Here is a 21,459-nt window from a genome sequence, read left to right on the forward strand (position 1 = left end):
CTCTCTCTTTTTGTCTGTCTATTTCATTCATTTACTCTCTATCCTTTCTTTCTCTTTCTCTCTTTTTCTTTCTCTCTTTTCTTTTGTCTGTCTATTTCATTCATTTTCCCTCTCCTTTCTTTCTTTCTTTCTTTCTTTCTTTCTTTCTTTCTTTCTTTCTTTCTTTCTTTCTTTCTTTCTCTCTCTCTCCTTCTCTCTCTCCCTCTCCCTCCCTCCCTCCCTCCCCCTCCCTCTCTCTCTTTCTCTGTCTCTGTCTCTGTCTCTCTCTCCAAACAAATATAAACACCAGACCAAGACACGCTAAAAAAGACAAAATTTGACTTTTCACATCAAATCCTGTTCCTGTTTCTAACCCAACAGACTGGGTCGCACTGCCACCAAATCCTGCCGAGGCATGGGGGCACTTCCCCAGACAGCTATATTTAGAAAGCAGGACCATGGGGGGGGGAGGAGATTACTTGTGACCATACATGTTAACCACAGGGGTTACAAGTTTAACTGGAGGCCTTTGCTTTCCATGGTGGCTTAATAAGGCGATAAGAGCGGTCTTTTATGTATGTCAAAAGTGAAAAGAAGAAAGGAGGGGTTGAGAAAATGAAAAGCAATGACCAACTGCAGAATCAGTTCTGTTGAGTAATGCTGGACAGAGATTACAGGACTAGAAAAATTGGACTGACAGAGGAAAATCCACCATAGATAAGTCAGTACTGGGACAAAGTTCTCCTCCATGTGAACAGAAAGCATGATAGATGCATTTTCTGGGACTTTACAAGAGGGATGTGACTTTTAATACAAGCTACATATAGTTTACCTTCAAAAATTTTAGCAAGGGGTTCTCTGCCCGGTTGCTGGGTGGGTGTGGCCTAGTTGGCCTCCTGCACCATGGCAGAGGGGGCATTTTTGCCCTCCCCGGGCTCTGGAGGCTTTCCTCAAGCCTCTGGGAGGGCGAAAACGGCCTCCCCAGGCTCCAGGGGCCCTCTGGAGGCTGGAAACGGGCCGGTTTCCAGCCTTCCAGAACTTCCGGTAGGCCCGTTTTTCACCCTCCCTGACACACCCCGCACTTACCTGAATCCAAAATGGGGCCGCGTGGGGACTCCTGGGAGGGGAGGGGTGGGCGGGGCCAGACAGGAGTGGGATTTGGGGGTTCTCCAAACTGCACAGAATCTTAGCTAGAGGTTCTCCCGAACCCCCAGCATTTACTCCAATGTTCTTAAACGCTTGGCAGCTTTTAGATGTATAGACTTCAATTCCCAGAATTCCCCAGCCAGCCATGCTGGCTGGGGAATTCTGGGAGTTGAAGTCCACATGGCTTAAAGTGGCCAAGAGAAACATAGGCCTATTCTAAAAAGATTTTTTTAAGGATTTAAGATTTGTTTTGCTCTATAAGTGTCCCAACACACAAACTTTGGCCTGTTGAGCAGAATTACTCAGTAGCTTATCCATTGTTTTTCTTGGCAATCTCATTTCTGGATGAGTCCCCAGATTGCTGGCACAGCACCTACATTTTCTATACCCCCCCCCAAAAAAAGCGTTATGAAATCAACTTTTCAATCCTGGTAAGACTTCTGGTAAACAAGTCAATAAAAGGAGTGATTCATAGCGTTCCCGAATAGATTTTTAGTTGTTATCAGCTGATAGCTGGTAGATCTTTCTAGATGGGGAAACTTCCTGCCAGACAGAGAAGAAACCACACATCGCAACCCTGTTAGGCAGTTTCTGCCTTGCAACAAGACTAAAAAGAGAGGTGGCGGAACCAGAATATTTGACTAAGCAAAAAACAGCTTATTTTGTGTGTTATATTGCAGTTGTGAATAAGTTTCATTGCCTCATTTTCGGCTGAGAGGGTCCTGATGGGTGATCAGGGATCTTCAAAAGCAGAACTGGAAAATCAACGCAAAATGTTTGAGGTGTTTAAGAAAGGGGCCAAACGATTTCATACATTTACAATTTCTTTGCTAAAAAAAAAAAATTGTGAACTTTCTATTTTGGGAGGGGATGTGTGTCTGTTCCATTGTCTCTAATATGTACAGTTCTGCCATCTATGATATGATATGACGAACAGAGTTGGAAGGGACCTTGTAGGTCATCTAGTCCACCCCCTCACCCACCCAAGCAGGAGACCCTACACCATTTCTGGCAGATGGCACTCCAGTCTCTTCCGGAAAGCCTCCAGTGATGAAGCTCCCACAACTTCTGAAGGCAACTTCTTTCCATGGGTTGATTTCTCTCACTGTCAATTTCTAGGTTGAATCTCTCCTTGGTCATTTCCATCCATTATTCCTTGTCTGGCCTTCGGGTGCCTTGGAAAATAGCTTGACCCCTTCCTCTCTGTGGCAGCCCCTCAAATATTGGACTGCTATCCTGTCTCCCCTAGTCCTTCTCTTCACTTGACCAGCCATGCCCAATTCTTGCAATTGTTCATTGTATTTTTCAGCCTCCAGTCCCCTAATCCTCTTGGTTGCTCTTCTCTGCACTCTTTCTAGAGTCTCAACATCTTTTTTATAGTGTGGTGACCAAAACTGGATGTGGTATTCTAGGTGTGGCCTTACTAAGGCTTTATAGAGTGGTATTAGTACCTCTCTTGATTGTATCCCTCTGTTAATGCAATTTAGGATTACATTGGCTTTTTTGGCTGCCGCTGCACACTGCTGGCTCCTATTAAACTGGTTGTCCACTAAGACTCCAAAATCCCTCTCACAGTTACTGCTATTAAGCCTGGTTTCACGCAGTCTATATGTGTACTTTTGGTTTTTCTTGCCTAAGTGTAAGTCTTTACTTTTCTCTACATTGAATTTCATTTTTTTTTTTTTAAATTTGATTTGTATGCTGCCCTTCTCCGGAGACTCAGGGCGGCTTACAATGCGTTAAGCAATAGCCTTCATCCTTTTGTATATTTATACAAAGTCAGCTTATTGCCTCCACAAACTGGGTCCTCATTTCATCTACCTTAGAAAGGATGGAAGGCTGAGTCAACCTTGAGCCTTGGAGAGATTCGAACCAGCAGAAATTGCAGGTTTGTTACATAGGGCCTATCAATGTAGCTCAGTGCAGTTTTGGGCATTTGTATGCAGTTTTGCTTACAGCAAGGTTTTCCAAACTTAGCAATTTTAAGATGCATGGGCTTCAATTCCCAGGATTCTCCAGCCAGTATGTGACTTTTGTTCTGCTATTTAGCTACCATTTTCATTTTTTTTTCACCCTGACAAAGAGATTATCTCAAATGTCATCTGATATTTGCAAAGCAGTTTCCATATCTCTGTCCTTGGATTAAACTGGATTCCATCCAGGCAGTATGGAATTAACTCTTGCAAAATATATAGTTCAATTCCCAAAATTTCCCCTGCCAGCATCCTGGCTGAGGAATTCTGGGAGTTGAAGTTCACAAATCTTACTATGCATTAATATAGTCAATCCACTGGTATTCCATACAGTCACAACCACTTGGGGTTGAAGGCTTTAAATATTTTTTTTTTAAATAAATAGAAATAAAATGTGTATAGAAGGCTAATAAAGAAATGAGGGGAACTCTGGTATATTGAGGGAGGATGACCTCAGTCTTCAGCGCCCTCTGGTGGTGGATGGCTTAATTTAACATTCAATTTATTTAAACAATTTTTAGAAGTTCTCAGGTGCGATAACAATTGAGCCCCAAAGTTCTGTAGCCAAATTAGACATTTGTTAAGTGGGGTTTGCTCCATTTTACGACCTTTCTTGCCACAATTGTTAAGTGAATCACTGCAGTTGTTAAGTTAGTAACATGTTTGTTAAGAGCCTTGGTAGTACAGTGGTCTAAGGCACCCTGTTATTAAGCTGGTTATTAAGACCAGCTGCCTGCAATTACTGCAGGTTCAAATCTCGCCAAGGCTCAAGGTTGACTCAGCCTTCCATCCTTTCTAAGGTAGGTAAATTGAGGACCCAGTTGTGGGGGCAATAAGCTGACTTTGTATAAATATACAAAAGGATGAAGGCTATTGCTGAACACATTGTAAGCCGCCCTGAGTCTCCGGAGAAGGGCAGCATATAAATCAAATAAAAAAAAAAAAAAGTGAAAATGGCTTCCTGGTTAACTCTGTTTGTCAAAAGGTCTCAAAAACTCTTGACATGACCCCAGGGTTCTGCAACCGTCATATATATGAACAAGCTGCCAAGTGTTCGAATTTTGATCACGTGACAACGGGGATGCTGCCACAGTTGTAAGTGTTCTTGTGCCATTAGGTAAAGGTAAAGGTAAAGGTAAAGGTTCCCTTTGCACATATGTGCTAGTCGTTCCTGACTCTAGGGGGCGGTGCTCATCTCCGTTTCAAAGCCGAAGAGCCAGCACTGTCCGAAGTCGTCTCCGTGGTCATGTGGCCGGCATGACTCAACGCCAAAGGTGCACGGAACGCTGTTATCTTCCCACCAAAGGTGGTCCCTATTTTTCTACTTGCATTTTTTTACGTGCTTTCTAACTGCTAGGTTGGCAGAAGCTGGGACAAGTCACGGGAGCTCACCCCGTTACGCGGCACTAGGGATTCGAACCACTGAACTGCCGACCTGTCGATCGACAAGCTCAGCGTTTTAGCCGCTGAGCCACCGCGTCCCTTTTTGTGCCATTAGACCTTACACCAATTTCCCCATCCCAGGGGTGAAATCCAGCAGGTTCTAACAGGTTCTGGAGAACCGGTAGCAGAAATTTTGAGTAGTTCGGAGAACCGGCAAATACCACCTCTGGCTGGCCCCAGATTGGGGTAGGAATGGAGATTTTGCAATATCCTTCCCCCAGGAGGGGAGGGAATGGAGATTTTGCAGTATCTTTCCCCTGCCACGCCCACCAAGCCATGCCCACAGAATTGGTAGGGAAAAAAATTTGGATTTCACCCCTGCCCCATCCCCTATCTGTCGAACCGAGTGGCCCTTCTGCAATTATGAGGGCCCTTAGTCAGCAATGGTGGCTTCCAGAAGATTGTTTGTGATGAAGCTCATTGGTTGTATGGAAGATGCATTCGGTGGAATTGAATTCCAGACGGAAGACACAAGGAATCCTACAAATGTTGGTATTTGCAAAGATTGACTCATAAGGTTGATGCTTAACATCTCCAAGGTTATTGCTTGGTGGAGATAGAACGGACAAAGAAGGTGGATCTGTGAAATCCACCTTCTTTGATGTCCTCTTACGTTCCTTATCAAAGATTCTTCTTGTTTATTGCATCCTCTTTTGTATTCCAGTTGTCCTAAGTAGAGAAGACCTTCTACTGTCCCTCATCCAGAGACATCCAGATCCTTGCCTTGTGTTAATGAATGACAGGAAGAAGAGATGGAAGTGTTCATTTAAGCTCCCCCTTGGCACTCCTGCTACTCATACAATATCTGCTTTCCTCTTGGTAGAACATCTCAAGAAGTTCCAGGAGCCACCATGAAATTCCTCATTCTGGCTGTTGTGGTCTTCTCAGGTGAGTGGAGGATTTGGCCGAGGCTGAAATGCTGAAATTTCTTTTGGCTGGGTTGACAATCTCTTTTCCTGGGTCTCCCCTTAGGAGTTCACGCAGTTGATATACCTGAAATGTTTCATGCTTGTAAAAGTGTGTTTAATCTTTCTTCGTTCCCCCCAAATGCACCAATAACTATAGGGATGACTTTGAAGACCTTTCATGTAATCTACCCCTTTCGATAATTAGATATCTGTGTTTTATCATTTCTTTCCATTCTTTTTCTTTGATTTTACTATCTCCAGACATTGCAACATCTACCAAAATTCCTCTTTTCTTTTCAGTTGTTGTGTGCTGTGTTGTAGGGGGCAGTCGGTTTGTTGTAAAAATCCAATCGTGGTAGTACTAGCGATAAAATTACGATTATCTCTTTTATTCATTAAACATGAAACTCAGACAACCGAACATTTAAAAATGCATCGCAAATACCATTGACTGGTGCTAACGGTTGATACGGGTTGCTGCCAACATCCCAGGTATCAACCAAGTACCTTCTTAAGATGTACCATGTTCCAAGTAGCGCAGTTTTATGCAGTTCCGTGTTATTGCAGGAAGCTGCAATTTCTTATAAAATTCTTGGACATGGTACCAAGTGCCCCAATGACAATGAGTATCACTGGGTATTATTATTATTATTATTATTATTATTATTATTATTATTATTATTATTATTATTATTATTATTATTATTTAATCTTTGGTGAGATTCACAGCCTTTGAGGCTGGTTAATAGTCAGCAGCTCGAGTCCTAAGCAAGGACCTAGGAACTGTTAAGGTATCGTCGGAGGATGTAAGCTGTTCCGAGTAAGGTGGTTTTTTGTACAGTCAAAACGTTCAAGTCTGGTAAATTTAGAATTTCTAAATAGCGGGGTAGCCCTTTGGGTATTGCCCCAAGGGCTCCAATTACAATTGGGACAACACAAGATTTCTTTTTCCACAGTCGCTCAACTTCAATTTGCAAGTCCCGGTACTTTGTGATTTTTTCTTGCTGCTTATCTGCTTATCAATGAACGAAAGTGTGGTTCATTGACATTGCAATACCTGGTGATGCACAGATAGAAGAAGAAGAAGAAGAAGAAGAAGAAGAAGAAGAAGAAGAAGAAGAAGAAGAAGAAGAAGAAGAAGAAGAAGAAGAAGAAGAAGAAGAAGAAGATGATTATATTAAACAATTATTATTATTATTATTATTATTATTATTATTATTATTATTATTATTATTATTATTTAATTTATTCATTAAACATGAAACTCAGTCAACTGAACATTATTATTGTTGTTGTTGTTTTGTTGTTATTGTTATTGTTATTATTATTTCTGAGATTTGAAGTCCACACATCTTAAAGTTGCTGAAAATAAGGAACACTGCTTTAGATAATAAAACAACAATAACAACAACTAAAGCAGTAGTGCCACAGTGGGTTTTAATGTCTTTAATGTTTTTAATTTTTAAGTGTTTTTATAGTGATTTTTTGAGTGTATTGTGAGCCGCCCTGGGTCTTCGGAGAGGGGCGGCATATAAATTGAATAAATAAATAAATAAATAAATAAATAAATAAATAAATAAATAAATAAATAAATAAATAAATGAATGAATGAATGAATGAATAAATAAATAAATAAATAAATGAATGAATTCTGGGAGTTGAAGTCCACCCACCTTAAAGTTGCTGGGATTTAGAAACTCTGGCCTAACATCTAACAAAATTGTGTATATGTTTTAAGTTAATTTTTTTGAAATATATGCACCCTCTCAATTAATTTAATCAATTTAATTAATTCCAACAAGGATCAAGTGGACAGAGATGTCATACCTGCTCCCAAATCCTCTACTTTTTTTTGCAGTTGAAACAAGGTTACATTCATTATTATTATTTTTTCCTCGTGCAGCATCCCAAGCGTACGTTCTCCGAGATGAGCCATATCCTCACCTGGCCAAGTTAAACCAGGAGCTCCTAGAGTACATGCAGAATGTCACCAGGATGGTGAATGAAAAAATGGACTACATCCAAAACCTGGAGCTTAGCCAATCAGTGCTGTAAGAAAGCGGGTCGTACCATGCTGGGGGTGGGGGGGTGGGCTGGGGGAGGAAAGACATAAAGAAAAGCTCATCTTATTCCTTGCTTGCCAGCAAAAAACAGGGCAGCCAGCTGGTTTTCTGCTGGCAATTGCCAACTACTGGCTGGGGGGTAAAGCGGTTGCAGTTTGGTGCTGGATTTTTTTTTTTTTTTCTGACAAAGGTATAATGAAAGCTCCTTCCTTTTTGTCCTATCTTCCTTCCTTTCCTTCCTTCCTTCCTTCCTTCCTTCCTTCCTTCCTTCCTCCCTCCCTCCCTCCCTCCCTCCCTCCCTCCCTCCCCCCTTCCTTCCTTCCTTCTTCCTTCCTTCCTTTTCTTCATCCATCCATCCACCCATCCATTTATCATATATCTCTATCATCTATCTACTTATCATCCATGAGCCGCGGTGGCGCAGTGGTGAGAGTGCAGTACTGCAGGCTACTTCTGCTGACTGCTGGCTGCCTGCAATTTGGCAGTTCGAATGTCGCCAGGCTCAAGGTTGACTCAGCCTTCCATCCTTCAGAGGTGGGTCAAATGAGGACCCAAATTGTTGGGGGGTAATAGGCTGACTCTGTAAGCCTCTTAGAGGGGGCTGGAAAGCACTGTGAAGCGGCGTATAAATCTAAGTGCTATTGCTATCTATCATCTTCCATCCATCTATCCACATTATCTATCTCTATCTATCTATCTATCCATCACCGCTATCATCTACCTACCTATCATCTACAGTATCTATCACCTTATCCTTCCATCAATCCATCTACATTCTGTCTGTCTGTCTGTCTATCTAGATATTTAGTTATCTAGCTATCTAGCTATCATCTGTCTTCTATCTATCTATCTATCTATCCATCTTATCTTCTATCTCTATCTTCTATCGTCTGTCTATCTATCTAGCTAGCTAGCTATCTTCTATCTTCTAGCTATCTAGCTATCTATCTACCTTCTATCTCTCTCTTCTATCTATCTTCTATCTAGCTATCATCTATCTTCTATCTCTTCTATCTATCTTTGATCATCTATATCTATCTATCTATCTATCTATCTATCTTCTATCTCTATCTTCTATGTATCTTCTATCTATCTATCTATCATCTATCTTCTATCAATCTTCTATCGTCTATCTATCTATCTATCTATCTATCTATCTATCTATCTATCTATCTATCATCTACCTCTATCTTCTATCTACTATCTATCTCTATCTACCCACCCATGGATCTATTCCTCCTTCCCTCCCTTCCACCTTCCTAAGAATAGGAAAGAATTTCCTATTCTGTAAGGTAGCTCTTCTCTCTCATCTGGGTCTCCCTAAAACCATTTTCCCCCCTCTCTCTCTGTCTCCCTCTCAGAGACCGGCTTCGTCACACCTACTTAAAAATAAGCGAGCGCTTGAATTACTTGGAGTCTAAATTGCCTCCTGATGTCCCGAGAACCTATTATATGGCCATTGCGACGTCCATGGGCTTGGTGGAGAAAGGTATCGATACCTTAAACAACTTCAAGGGACGTGTGACCCCAGTCACGGACAAGGTGGCCGAATCCCTGTACTCCATTGTGGCTCCCTTTGCGGACTCGGTCCTGGAGAAGGTGGGGCCCTATTCCGAGGCCCTGCGTCAGGCCGTCAGCTCCCCAATTGAGAGACTCAACCCAAGGTTGAGCGAGAAGCTCAAGAAGCTACTGGAAAGGCTGACCAAAGAGCTGGCTCCGTTACTCCAAACCCTCCAGGACGAATTGCAAGAATTCAAGGCTTCCTTACAACCAGCTACGGACCACGTCCAGAAGAAGGTGAAGGAAGGCATGGAGAGAATCAATCAGCAGTTGCAACCGTATATCGCTCCAATTCTTGAAACCCTTGAAAAATACACCAAGGGCTCTCCAGACGAATAGCGATTGTGTTTCTGCAAGCAGAACCTTGGCTGATCTCTACGGAGAAATTAGTAGTTAATAAAATATACGGATATCGCCATTTTGATTACGGCTGTTTGTAATTCCCCAATTTCTCAGGCCCATAGAGCAGGGGGGTCAAACTTTATTTCATTGAGGGCCACATCAAGGTTGTGTTTGACCTCGGGGTGGGGTGGGGGAGGGGCATGGCCAGCCCGCTGTCACTCATGTCGGGGGGGGGCACCTGTGGAGGCCCGAGCACTCTGCCAGCGAAAATGGGCTCCTGAGCTGAGTTTTCAGGTGTGACGGCCTCCTGCAACCCTCTGCCAGTGAAAACGGAGCTCGGGAAGGCCGCGTGTGGCCCGCCCGAGCTCCGTTTTTGCTGGCAGAGGCACCATGGCCTGGTCTTTTGCTGTTTCCAGGGCGGCCCCACGGGCCAGATCTAAACACCTCGCAGGCCAGATCTGGCCTCCGGGCCTTGAATTTGAAACCCCCTGCCATAGAGTAAAGCAGGGGTGGCAAACGACGGCCTGCTTTTATGACTTGTGGACTTCAACTCCCAGAATTCCTGAGCCAGCATGGAATCCTGGGAGTTGAAGTCCACAAATCATAAAAAGGGCCATCGTTCCCCACCCCTGCAGTAAAGGAATTATATCCAGAAATGACGAGCTGGTGCTGCGGTTATAAAAGTCGTGTTTCTTATTCCGTGATGAGCGCTACTACCCTGTTTCCCCGAAAATAGGACCCAACTGGAAAATAAGCCCTAGTGTGATTTTTCAGGATGCTCGTAATATAAGCCCTATCCCCAAAATAAGCCCCAGTTAAGATTGTCAGCCAGATGAATGCATTTAGTACTGTATTTCCCCCAAAATAAGCCCTAAGCAGAAAATAAGCCCTAATGCGTCTTTTGGAGTAAAAATTAATATAAGACCCGGTCTTGTTTTCGGGGGAAACACGGTATTGGGTAGACACCTAAGCAAACTGGAACAGCATGAGATAACAGAGCAGGATTTCCTCCACCTGATGTCTCCTCTCAGATGTAACAGTAATGGAGTTGGAAGGGACCTTGGTGGTCATCTAGTCCAACCCCCTACTCACGCAGGAGATCTATACTAGGGATTCGAACCGCTGAACTGTCGGCCTTTATGATCGACAAGCTCAGTGTCTTAGCCACTGAGCCACCTAGCCAGGTTATGTGTGAGGACTACAACCCTGCAAAGGCTCTGCTGGTGGTAACCCAAACACTTCAGGAGGCCATCAGCTTGGAAAAGATTGTTCTACGTTTTTCCTATCTTTTCTGTATTCTGCTTCTAAGTATTTTCTATGTACTAACTTAATACGTAGGGTAACCTCTCTTCTTCAGACTGCTGTGTGTAGTTTTTGCAGAGTTCTTTGTCTTTGCTGATAAATGTGTATAGATAGATAGATAGATGATAGATAGATAGATAGATGATAGATAGATAGATAGATAGATAGATAGATAGATAGATAGATAGATAGATAGATAGATAGATTATGGATGGATGGATGGATGGAATAGATAGATAGATGATAGATAGATAGATATTTTATTTTATTTTATTTTATTTTATTTTATTTTATTTTATTTTATTTTATTTTTTAGTCATATTTCTATGCCGCCCACTCTCCGAGGACTCTGGGCGGCTTACACCAAAGACAGTATACTAAATAGCATATTGCCCCCAACAATCTGGGTCCTCATTTTACCCACCTCGGAAGGATGAAAGGCTGAGTCAACCTTGAGCCAGTGAGATTTGATCCGCTGATCTGCTGAACTAGCAGTCAGCTGAAGTTGCTGCCATACTGCACTCTAACCACTGCGCCATCTCGGCTCTATGAGAGAGAGAGAGAGAGAGAGAGAGAGAGAGATGATAGATTGATAAAAGATAGATATGATAGAGAGAGAGAGAGATGGGATAGATAGATAGATAGATAGATAGATAGATAGATAGATGATAGATAGATAGATAATAGATTGATAGAAGATAGATATGATAGAGAGAGAGAGAAAGAGAGAGAGATGGATGAAATAGAGAGAGAGAGAGAGAGAGAGAGAGAGAGAGAGAGAGAGATAGATAATAGATTGATAGAAGATAGATATGATAGAGAGAGAGAGAAAGAGAGAGAGATGGATGAAATAGAGAGAGAGAGAGAGAGAGAGAGAGAGAGAGATAGATAGATAGATAGATAGATAGATAGATAGATAGATGATAGATATAGAGATGTTCATCATTCTACGTTGGTGAACGTTGGAACCATTCCCCTATCCTTTCCCAGAATAACCAAGAACTGCTGCTGATGAGCACACAGGTCCCTTGTTTTGGCAAATTGGAGCCCTGTTGGCTTCAGCAGCGTCAACTGAGTTGGCCATTTAGGACAACACGACCAAGAACCTCAAGGACATAACGAAAGCCGTCCACATTACCCTCCATTAATGATTGACAGAAGGTACGCATGGAAAGGACATAGCTTATCTTCTCTGGAGCCTTCAGAAGCTCAGAGTCCATTGTGCCTTCAAACAAGCAGATCCTGTTGGGTCATTCAGCCCAGAAAAGCACATACAGTAAGCTAAGGGTACACAATATTTTTATCTGAAATACGGTACCCTGTTTTCCCCAAAATAAGACATTCCCCTGATAATAAGCCCAATCGGGCTTTTGAGTGCATGGCAATAAGGCCAAGCGCTTATTTTAGGGTTCAAAAAAAATATATAAGGCAGGGTCTTATTTTCAGGGAAACGCGGTATGTCTTTAGTCTTTTGTATCATTTTGCCTGAAAAATATTTTCAGAAATATTTCAGTATTCAATATTCAAATATTTCAGAATATTTGAAGAAAAATGCCATTCCGAACGCCCCAGTTCTCTCTAGTGTTTTTTTCCCCCCACTGGGTCAAACGATTGTAGTCTGTTCTAACTGGAGATCTTGTCACGTCAGCAATCAAACACTGATTAGTTGATATTTCTTGGGTTCATCTTTTAACCTGGGAAGGCAAAAACTCACTGGATGTGAGCTCTGTTGACTCGGGGTCTCCTAACTTGGCAACTTTAAGACCGGGGGGACTTCAACTCCCAGAAATCCTCAGCCAGTTTGCTGAGGGATTCTGGGAGTTGAAGTCCCTCGGTCTTAAAGCTGCCAAGTTGGAGACCCCTGCTGTAGATGCACAAACATATCAAAATGTCCATTGCTAAAGCATTGTGCTATTTTAATACAGTGTTCCTCAATTTGAGCAATTTTAACATACGTGGATTTTAACTGTCAGAATTCCATACTAGTTGGGGAATTGTGGGAGTTGAAGTCCACATACCTTAATGTTTACTAGCTTTCTGACTGGGGAATTCTGGGAGCTGAAGTCCACACACCTTAATGTTTACTAGCTTTCTGACTGGGGAATTCTGGGAGCTGAAGTCCACACACCTTAATGTTTACTAGCTTTCTGACTGGGGAATTATGGGAGCTGAAGTCCACACACCTTAATGTTTACTAGCTTTCTGACTGGGGAATTCTGGGAGCTGAAGTCCACACACCTTAATGTTTACTAGCTTTCTGACTGGGGAATTCTGGGAGCTGAAGTCCACACACCTTAATGTTTACTAGCTTTCTGACTGGGGAATTATGGGAGCTGAAGTCCACACACCTTAATGTTTACTAGCTTTCTGACTGGGGAATTCTGGGAGCTGAAGTCCACACACCTTAATGTTTACTAGCTTTCTGACTGGGGAATTCTGGGAGCTGAAGTCCACACACCTTAATGTTTACTAGCTTTCTGACTGGGGAATTATGGGAGCTGAAGTCCACACACCTTAATGTTTACTAGCTTTCTGACTGGGGAATTCTGGGAGCTGAAGTCCACACACCTTAATGTTTACTAGCTTTCTGACTGGGGAATTCTGGGAGCTGAAGTCCACACACCTTAATGTTTACTAGCTTTCTGACTGGGGAATTATGGGAGCTGAAGTCCACACACCTTAATGTTTACTAGCTTTCTGACTGGGGAATTATGGGAGCTGAAGTCCACACACCTTAATGTTTACTAGCTTTCTGACTGGGGAATTATGGGAGCTGAAGTCCACACACCTTAATGTTTACTAGCTTTCTGACTGGGGAATTCTGGGAGCTGAAGTCCACACACCTTAATGTTTACTAGCTTTCTGGCTAGGGAATTCTGGGAGCTGAAGTCCACACACCTTAATGTTTACTAGCTTTCTGACTGGGGAATTCTGGGAGCTGAAGTCCACACACCTTAATGTTTACTAGCTTTCTGACTGGGGAATTATGGGAGCTGAAGTCCACACACCTTAATGTTTACTAGCTTTCTGACTGGGGAATTATGGGAGCTGAAGTCCACACACCTTAATGTTTACTAGCTTTCTGACTGGGGAATTATGGGAGCTGAAGTCCACACACCTTAATGTTTACTAGCTTTCTGACTGGGGAATTATGGGAGCTGAAGTCCACACACCTTAATGTTTACTAGCTTTCTGGCTAGGGAATTCTGGGAGCTGAAGTCCACACACCTTAATGTTTACTAGCTTTCTGACTGGGGAATTCTGGGAGCTGAAGTCCACACACCTTAATGTTTACTAGCTTTCTGACTGGGGAATTATGGGAGCTGAAGTCCACACAACTTAATGTTTACTAGCTTTCTGACTGGGGAATTCTGGGAGCTGAAGTCCACACACCTTAATGTTTACTAGCTTTCTGACTGGGGAATTATGGGAGCTGAAGTCCACACAACTTAATGTTTACTAGCTTTCTGACTGGGGAATTATGGGAGCTGAAGTCCACACACCTTAATGTTTACTAGCTTTCTGACTGGGGAATTCTGGGAGCTGAAGTCCACACACCTTAATGTTTACTAGCTTTCTGACTGGGGAATTATGGGAGCTGAAGTCCACACAACTTAATGTTTACTAGCTTTCTGACTGGGGAATTATGGGAGCTGAAGTCCACACACCGTAATGTTTACTAGCTTTCTGACTGGGGAATTCTGGGAGCTGAAGTCCACACACCTTAATGTTTACTAGGATGAGTTTGCTTTTTTTCCCCCTCATGTAGAAATTCAGGAACAACGGAATTTCCCTCAACAAGGAGAACACGGAGACAAGGCTTGTGCATGTCACGTGATGTTTATTGTTCCAGGAAGTGGATAATGGTTACAATGAGGTGCAGGGCTGGATCGGCAGACCCATGCCACGCTTCTTCCTCAAGCCTCCCCATTGTTACCCAAGTTTACCATGCCCTATGGCCACGCTCCCATGGGAAACTTCAGAGGCTGAACTTCTTTTGCACCATGCTGGTCACGCTAGCAATGCTTTGGTCACCCATCCAGCTGGCAAACCCTTGGCACCTCTTAAGGAGAGGGTTGACCATTTCCTCATTCAGCGCCACCATAGCGGGATGCTTCTTCGTCTCCTCTAACAAGTCCATCATTTTCTTATAATGTTCCTTTAGTGCTTCCTTGCCTTGACCGACAGCATTGTGGCTAAACCCTAGAATATCCTTAAGCACCACATAGAACTTGCGGTTCATGACTTTCGTTGAGCTGTATTTCTTCATCGAGTCCGTTGTGTAGGTCACAAAGTCAGAGGTGCTCTCTCTGTGGAAGAGAAGACTTAGAATAACTTTAGCGTCACTTGAAACGGACACCAATCGGCATACATTAAAAATGAAAGTTCGTTGCACACAGCTTTCAATGTCAGCTTTGGGAGCCATATTAACCCGGAAGCTCCAATGCTGCCACCTTCTCATGTGTGGGAAAGTAGGAGGGGGGATTAAGGAGAGGGGTTGTTAGTAGACATGATAGCATTCTTCCTGTCGGTCAAGGTCAGCATCTGGAGAAGGAGTGGTCAGGGGACTGGATCGAGATGGAACGGACGTTGATTGGAGCATGTGATCGACTGGGGAGAAAGGGGATAGTTTTGGGAGCTTTGACTTACTGAGGGAACACCCGGGCTTTTCAGATTCGGGTTTTCCCAGGTGTGCCAGTTTACCTATTCTAGTAAAGAGAACTTTGGAAAAATGCTTGCTTCCACACCTTTACTTGGAGTTGGGGTTTTTCTGGAACGCTGACATTCAAAGGATCACCACCTCCAATAAACACTACATAACCATGATGAAAATATCAATCAATCAATCAACCAACCAACCAATCAATCAATAAAATAAATAGATAAAAGATTATGCATATACCCACATACCTACATATACCGCTTTTCCCCGAAAATAAGACCCAACCAAAGAGCCTTGGTAGTACAGGGGTTTAAGGCACCCTGTTATTAAGCTTATTAAGACCAGCTGCCTGCAATTACTGCAGGGTTCAAATCTCGCCAAGGCTCAAGGTTGACTCAGCCTTCCATCCTTTCTAAGGTAGGTGAAATGAGGACCCAGTTTGTGGGGGCAATAAGCTGACTTTGTATAAATATACAAAAGGATGAAGGCTATTGCTGAGCACATTGTAAGCCGCCCTGAGTCTTCGGAGAAGGGCGGCATATAAATCAAATAAAAAAAAAATAAATAAAAAAAAAATAAAAAATAAACCCAAGCATGGATTTTTTCAGGACATATAAACCCTACCCCAAAAATAAGCCCCAGTTAAGATTGTTAGCCAGACGAACACATTTTAGTACATCCGTTGCAACATAAAAATAATAAGACATCGCCTGGAAAATAAGCCCTAATGTGTCTTTTGGAGCAAAAATTTAATATAAAACCCGGTCTTATTTTCAGGGAAATACGAGTGGTGCGTTGGCCTAGAGTTGGAGCTCTTGCCTCACAATCAAGAGGCTGTGAGTTCGATCCTGGGTAGAGGCTGATATTTCTCTCTCTGGGCACAGTGAGAATATACAGTATCTGCTGAACAAAACTCCGCATTGGCGACAGAAAAGGCATCCGGCCATTTATTAAAACACTCTGCTAGCTCCATTCAGTTGCCCAGACTCTACCCCACAAGGGATTATGGGGTCATTAAAAGAAGAAGATGATGATGGTATTATTTGACACAGAGAAATACCACAGTCTCGTTCGGTGGTATACGTGCACATGGCAAGAAAAACGAATCTTGCAAGGTTACCACACGGATGGCAAAGGGAACAAAGCTGTTACAGCATCTGGTAGTCCTGCTAGAAATGCTTGGAAACCTCCTCTCAGAGGGAAGCAACAGAAACAGACTGTGAAGTGGGCGTGTGGGGTCTCTAGCGATGATTTGAGCATTCAGCACATAGCGCTTATAAGGCACAGATAAGCAGAGAGGAAGGGGCAAGATCAGGGGTGGGCTTCAAAAATTTTAGCAAGGGCACAGAGGCTCCAAAATCACATGTGACACGCGCACACGCGCTTCTGAACCAGTAGGGAAGATAAGTAGATTTCACCCCATCCCTAAGCGAACTATTGGAAGTCGAAGTCTACCTGTACCTGGTTTCATTTGACGGACTCCCAAACGTTCTGAAAATATTTGGGGGTGGGTCATAAGACAGGAGAAGGGAGTGGATCAAAGCCCCCTCCCTCCCCTCTGGAAGTTAATTCTATCCTTATCGAGGTCATCACGGCCTTTCGGGGGGGGGATGCCAAATTCACTCTGGGTCAGAACAACCTGTGACATCAAGCGGAGGGCAGGAGATAAAGAGGGAAGCTCTTGCACAATGTTTGCTGGTGAGATGTTTGCTCACTTACTTTATCTTGTCCAGACCTCCGTTTACGGTGTTGGTAACTTGGGTGGAAACTTTTCCAAGCTGCTCTTGCAACTGTTCCAGAATGGATTGGTTAGGCTCCGGGATTGGTGGAGGAGGCTCCTCACTGAGGACAGCGGCTTGAAAACCTAGGAAGGGGAGGGAAGCACGGATGAGGGCCCCCCAAAAAAACAAGAAAGAAAACCGATCCCTTTGTAACAGATGAACAGAGTTGGAAGGGACCTTGGACTGTCCGTCCTCTGGTCCAGAGGTCTCCAGTTCTCCAATTCTGGGAGTTGAAGTACACAAGTCTAAAAGTTGCCAAGGTTGGAGACCCAAAGTGGGGGGAGCGCGGGGGGGTGGGGTGTCGAGTGTGCCCACACCCATAATTCAATGCAGGCCCCCCCCGTGCATATGCGCAAGACCCCCCTGCACTCCCCCCGCTTTTGGCGCGCGATAGCATGGTGGGCCTGGTAGGCCCGTTTTTTTGCTCTCCCCAGGCTCCAGGACCTCTCTAGGAGCCTGGAGAGGGCGAAAACAGCCTTTCCTACCCACCCAGAGGCCCTCCGAAGGCCAGAAACAGCCTGTTTTCCTACTTCTGGTAGGCCCAGAAAGACCAAAAATCAGCTGGCTGGCGCATGTATGCCCGCTGGAGCTGAGCTCACATGCCCACTGATATGGCTTTACATGCCACCTGTGGCACCCATGCCATAGGTTTGTCATCACGTCCCTACACCATTTCTGACCAACGGCAGCCCAATCTCTTCTTAAAAGCCTCCGTTGATGAAGCCCCCCCAACTTCCCCAACTCTTTTTACTGTATGGAAGTAATGTACACAGGGGATCTTGGACTTACAACCACGACCGAGCCCAAATCCCTTCCGTCGCTAAGCGAGACAGTTGTTAAGCGAGTCTTTTCCCCATTGGGAGACCCTTCTCGCCTAACCTTTAACTGAATCGCCGCCGTTGTTAAGGTAGTCACCCGGTTGTTAAGTGGATCTGGCTTCCCCATTGACTTGGCTTGTCAAAAGGTTGCAAAAGGGGATCGCGTGACTCCAGGACGCTGCGACCGTCATAAATGTTGACTCAGTCGCCAAGTGTCCGAATTTTGATCCCCAAAGCATGGGGATGCTGCAACGGGGCTAAGTTTGAAGAATGCAAGTCACTTTTTTTTAGTGCTGTTATAACTTTGAATAACTACTGGTAGAATTAAATAAAAACTTCTATCTATTTCCAGAAATCTTAAGTATTCATCAATCCTTTTTTCGCCTTAGCACTGAAAACAGCCAAAGCGAACAAAGAGCATTTGCTTCCAAGCTCTACACTCCATTGTCATTCCACCGACAGTTACAGGTAGTGTTGTGGCTCGTACGCGGCCTGTGCAGATTGTAGCTGATTCCGACAGTGAGGAGGCTGGTGTGGTGCTGCGCCAGCAGCCTGTGCAGCTGGCGCTCGAGTCAGACAGTGAGGAGGCTGGAGAAGATGTGGTGCCAGAGGCAGGGATTCAGCCAGGGCCTTCAGAACTTCCAGAAGCCCCCATAAGTGAAGAGGACGAAGAGGAGGAGCCTCTTCTCGATGCACGGGCACGCAGAGCTGCAAAAAGGCAGGAGTGGCTCCTCAAGAGGAAGTCTCCTCGAGAGTAAGGCTTGGGGCTAATTGGCCACTCCCGTAGCCTATTTAAGGAGGAATGCCAACTGAAGCAATTTGCAGGGAACAACTTAGTTCACATACCTTCCTGTCTTGTCCTGCTTATCAGCTTCCTGCAAATTACTTCTGGGCATTCTGCCAATCATAGTAAGCTTTCAGTTATTATTCTTTGAATTCTTGGCGGCTGTTAATGGATTTTTTTTTTTTTTTTTAATTTGATTTATATGCCGCCCTTCTCCGGAGACTCAGGGCGGCTTACAGTGCGTTAAGCAATAGCCTTCATACTTTTGTATATTTATACAAAGTCAGCTTATTGCCCCCACAAACTGGGTCCTCATTTAACCTACCTTAGAAAGGATGGAAGGCTGAGTCAACCTTGAGCCTTGGAGAGATTCGAACCAGCAGTAAATTGCAGGCAGCTGTGTTAATAACAGGGTGCTTTAAACCACTGTAGTACCAGCCGTTGTTGTAAAGACTGGTTTATTTAGTAAACAAAGGTTTGAAAAGACTTTGTGTATGCTGCATTCTTTGGGGTCCGTAGCTGGGGCAGAACAGGTAGTCCTCCACTTACAACAGTTCATTTAGTAACGGTTCAATGTTACAACGATGCTGGAAAAAGTGACTTACGACTTATTTTGTCACAGTTAGGACCAGGGGTGAAATTCACTTGCCTTTCCCTAGTGGCTCGCAAATGTGAGCGCACGCGCCTCCTCCACACATGCGCAGAGAGAGTGAAAAAGCACATGTAGCTCATTCTCCCTTTTTCCCCCGTTCCCCCTTTCTAGATTCCTTGCAAGCAAATGTAGCTCAGTCTCCCTTTTTTCCCCCGTTCCTCTGCTGACCAAATTATCGAAACAAATTTTACTTTACGGAGCCTCCCAATTTGCTCCTTAAATTCGGATGCTTTATGAAGCAACAGCTGGCGAATCCATTCCTTATCAGCTAAGGTAGCTAAGCCCAGTTGACAGAATAAATCAAAACCATTACCAATTATTAGAGCCCCGGGTGAGCCTTAGCTCAATCTTTGGTATCCGTGCGGCAGGCTGAAATACAACAAGTGCAGAGCTTTTTGAACCCCGTGCCTGGCAAAAAAATATTCTCTACCTTAAGAGAATTGGGGGGGTTTCTGTAAGATTTAGGGGCTGGAAAAGGATTTCGGAAGGTTGATCTGTAGGATTTAGCAAAGTAGGTCACCATACCTGTATGAAAGTTCTCCTACAGCTGTCTGGTAGCATCTCCTTCTGATCTTGGGCTACCCAGAACCAGAACCTGGTTCTCCTCCTGCAACAATTGCAGGTAAGGAAGAGATGGGAAGCCACCTGAGAAGACTTACCTGTGAGGAAGACCAGGGTAAGGAAAATTGAAACAGACTTCATGGTGGTATCAGCTCAGGTTCTTGTGAAGAATGAGAGCATTAAGACAGCTTGCCAGGGAATTAAGGACCAATTTATGCATTGTAGGACAAGGTGACCATCTGCTGCTATAATTTATTAACCTGGGCTCCGGAGTGGTGGGACAACGAAGGGGATTTTTTTTAGATGTTTCCCTACCTCTTCCTTGCCAAATCATGGTTTCATAACCCGAGATGTATAAGCACACATACCGTCATTGATTCTCGGAAAAAAAAGCCACACGAAGCCCTCGATGTCAAAAGAGTTTTGTTTCAATTTTTTAACCACCCCTCGAAGTCCGCACATCTTACAGTGCTGATGGAAGAGAATCTTTGCAGCTCGGGGGTGGGCTGGAGCCTGGAGGGGGTCCTTGGTGTTCTCTGAGCTTGGTGGTTTCCTTGGAGACTTTTCATGACTCAACTAGGGAGCATCATCAGGGTTAGAAGAGAGAGGGGTTTGCGGAATGGAGGAGGAATTTAATTTAATTTAATTTAATTTAATTTAATTTAATTTAATTTAATTTAATTTAATTTAATTTAATTTAATTTAATTTAATTTATCGCATTTCTATGCCACCCAACTCCCAAGGGACTCTGGGTGGCTTACAGCAAAAATAATGCGAACAATGAACATTAAAAAACATTATAAAAACATTAAAAGCCCATGCACACCATTCATGGCCGGATCTCACAAGATTGCAACAGAGAGATCAACGGCCCCAGGCCTGCTGGAAAAGCCAGGTCTTCACCGCTTTCCGGAAGGCCAATAGGGTGGGGATCGTCTGGATCTCAGGAGGTAACTGGTTCCAGAGAGCTGGGGCAGCCACAGAGAAGGCCCTCCCCCGCGGGCCCGCCAGCCGGCATTGTTTAGCTGATGGGACCCGGAGGAGACCGACTCTGTGGGATCTTATCGATCGCTGGGAGCTATGCGGTAGAAGGCGGAAGAGGAGGAAGAAGATGATTGTGGGGTCCTTGTTGCTCTCCGAGTTTTGTTGTGTTCCCACAGACCTTTCATTACCAGAGAACATTATCAATGCTAAAAGGGAGAGAGGTTTGCAGAGAGGAGGAGGAGGAGGAGGAGGAGGAGGAGGAGGAGGAGGAGGAGGAGGAGGAAGATGATTGTGGGGGTCCGTGTTGCTCTCTGAGTTTTGTTGTGTTCCCACAGACCTTTCATTACCAGAGAACATTATCAATGCTAAAAGGGAGAGAGGTTTGCAGAGAGGAGGAGGAGGAGGAGGAGGAGGAGGAGGAGGAGGAGGAGGAGGAGAAGGAGGAAGATGATTGTGGGGGTCCTTGTTGTTCTCTGAGTTTTGTTGTATTCCCACAGAC

The 21,459-nt window shown here is 44.1% G+C and overlaps 2 protein-coding genes across 4 annotated transcripts; one reads left to right on the forward strand and one right to left on the reverse strand.

Moving 5' to 3' along the window:
* Positions 1-5,317: 5,317 nt before the first annotated feature.
* On the forward strand, positions 5,318-9,490 carry LOC117677882 (uncharacterized). The gene is made up of 3 exons (XM_034438430.2): positions 5,318-5,429; positions 7,353-7,500; positions 8,874-9,490. The coding sequence occupies exons 1-3, from the start codon at positions 5,393-5,395 to the stop codon at positions 9,409-9,411; spliced, it is 723 nt and encodes a 240-aa protein (XP_034294321.1). The 5' UTR covers positions 5,318-5,392; the 3' UTR covers positions 9,412-9,490.
* A 5,047-nt stretch (positions 9,491-14,537) lies between these two features.
* LOC148112344 (uncharacterized) lies at positions 14,538-20,525 on the reverse strand. Of its 3 annotated transcripts, none has more exons than XR_015729444.1 (3): positions 19,940-20,073; positions 17,099-17,243; positions 14,538-15,026 (listed from the first exon to the last, which is right to left on the reverse strand). XR_015729444.1 is itself a non-coding variant. In XM_087876268.1 (3 exons), the coding sequence occupies exons 1-3, from the start codon at positions 20,435-20,437 to the stop codon at positions 14,696-14,698; spliced, it is 570 nt and encodes a 189-aa protein (XP_087732394.1). In that variant the 5' UTR covers positions 20,438-20,525; the 3' UTR covers positions 14,538-14,695. The 3 variants fall into 3 exon arrangements, 2 of the variants coding, with proteins under 2 accessions (XP_087732394.1, XP_087732395.1); XM_087876268.1 differs by lacking the exon at positions 19,940-20,073 and adding an exon at positions 20,344-20,525; XM_087876269.1 differs by lacking the exon at positions 19,940-20,073 and adding an exon at positions 20,074-20,173.
* Positions 20,526-21,459: the final 934 nt, after the last annotated feature.

This window comes from Pantherophis guttatus, chromosome 10, assembly GCF_059756535.1.
Source record: "Pantherophis guttatus breed Tessera chromosome 10, ASM5975653v1, whole genome shotgun sequence".
In the NCBI taxonomy this organism is placed as follows: Eukaryota; Metazoa; Chordata; class Lepidosauria; order Squamata; family Colubridae; genus Pantherophis; species Pantherophis guttatus.

Bases quoted from the DNA above. Each gene is read 5' to 3' on its own strand.
- LOC117677882 (XM_034438430.2), top strand. From the start codon at position 5,393: ATGAAATTCCTCATTCTGGCTGTTGTGGTCTTCTCAG. The intron at 5,430-7,352 runs GTGAGTGGAGGA...TTCCTCGTGCAG, and splicing joins GGCTGTTGTGGTCTTCTCAG to CATCCCAAGCGTACGTTCTC. The intron at 7,501-8,873 runs GTAAGAAAGCGG...TCTCCCTCTCAG, and splicing joins GAGCTTAGCCAATCAGTGCT to AGACCGGCTTCGTCACACCT.
- LOC148112344 (XM_087876268.1), bottom strand. From the start codon at position 20,437: ATGTGCGGACTTCGAGGGGTGGTTAAAAAATTGAAACAAAACTCTTTT. The intron at 17,244-20,343 runs GTATGTGTGCTT...TCCCCTTCCTAG, and splicing joins TTTTCCGAGAATCAATGACG to GTTTTCAAGCCGCTGTCCTC. The intron at 15,027-17,098 runs GTAAGTGAGCAA...TCTCTTCCACAG, and splicing joins GGAGGTCTGGACAAGATAAA to AGAGAGCACCTCTGACTTTG.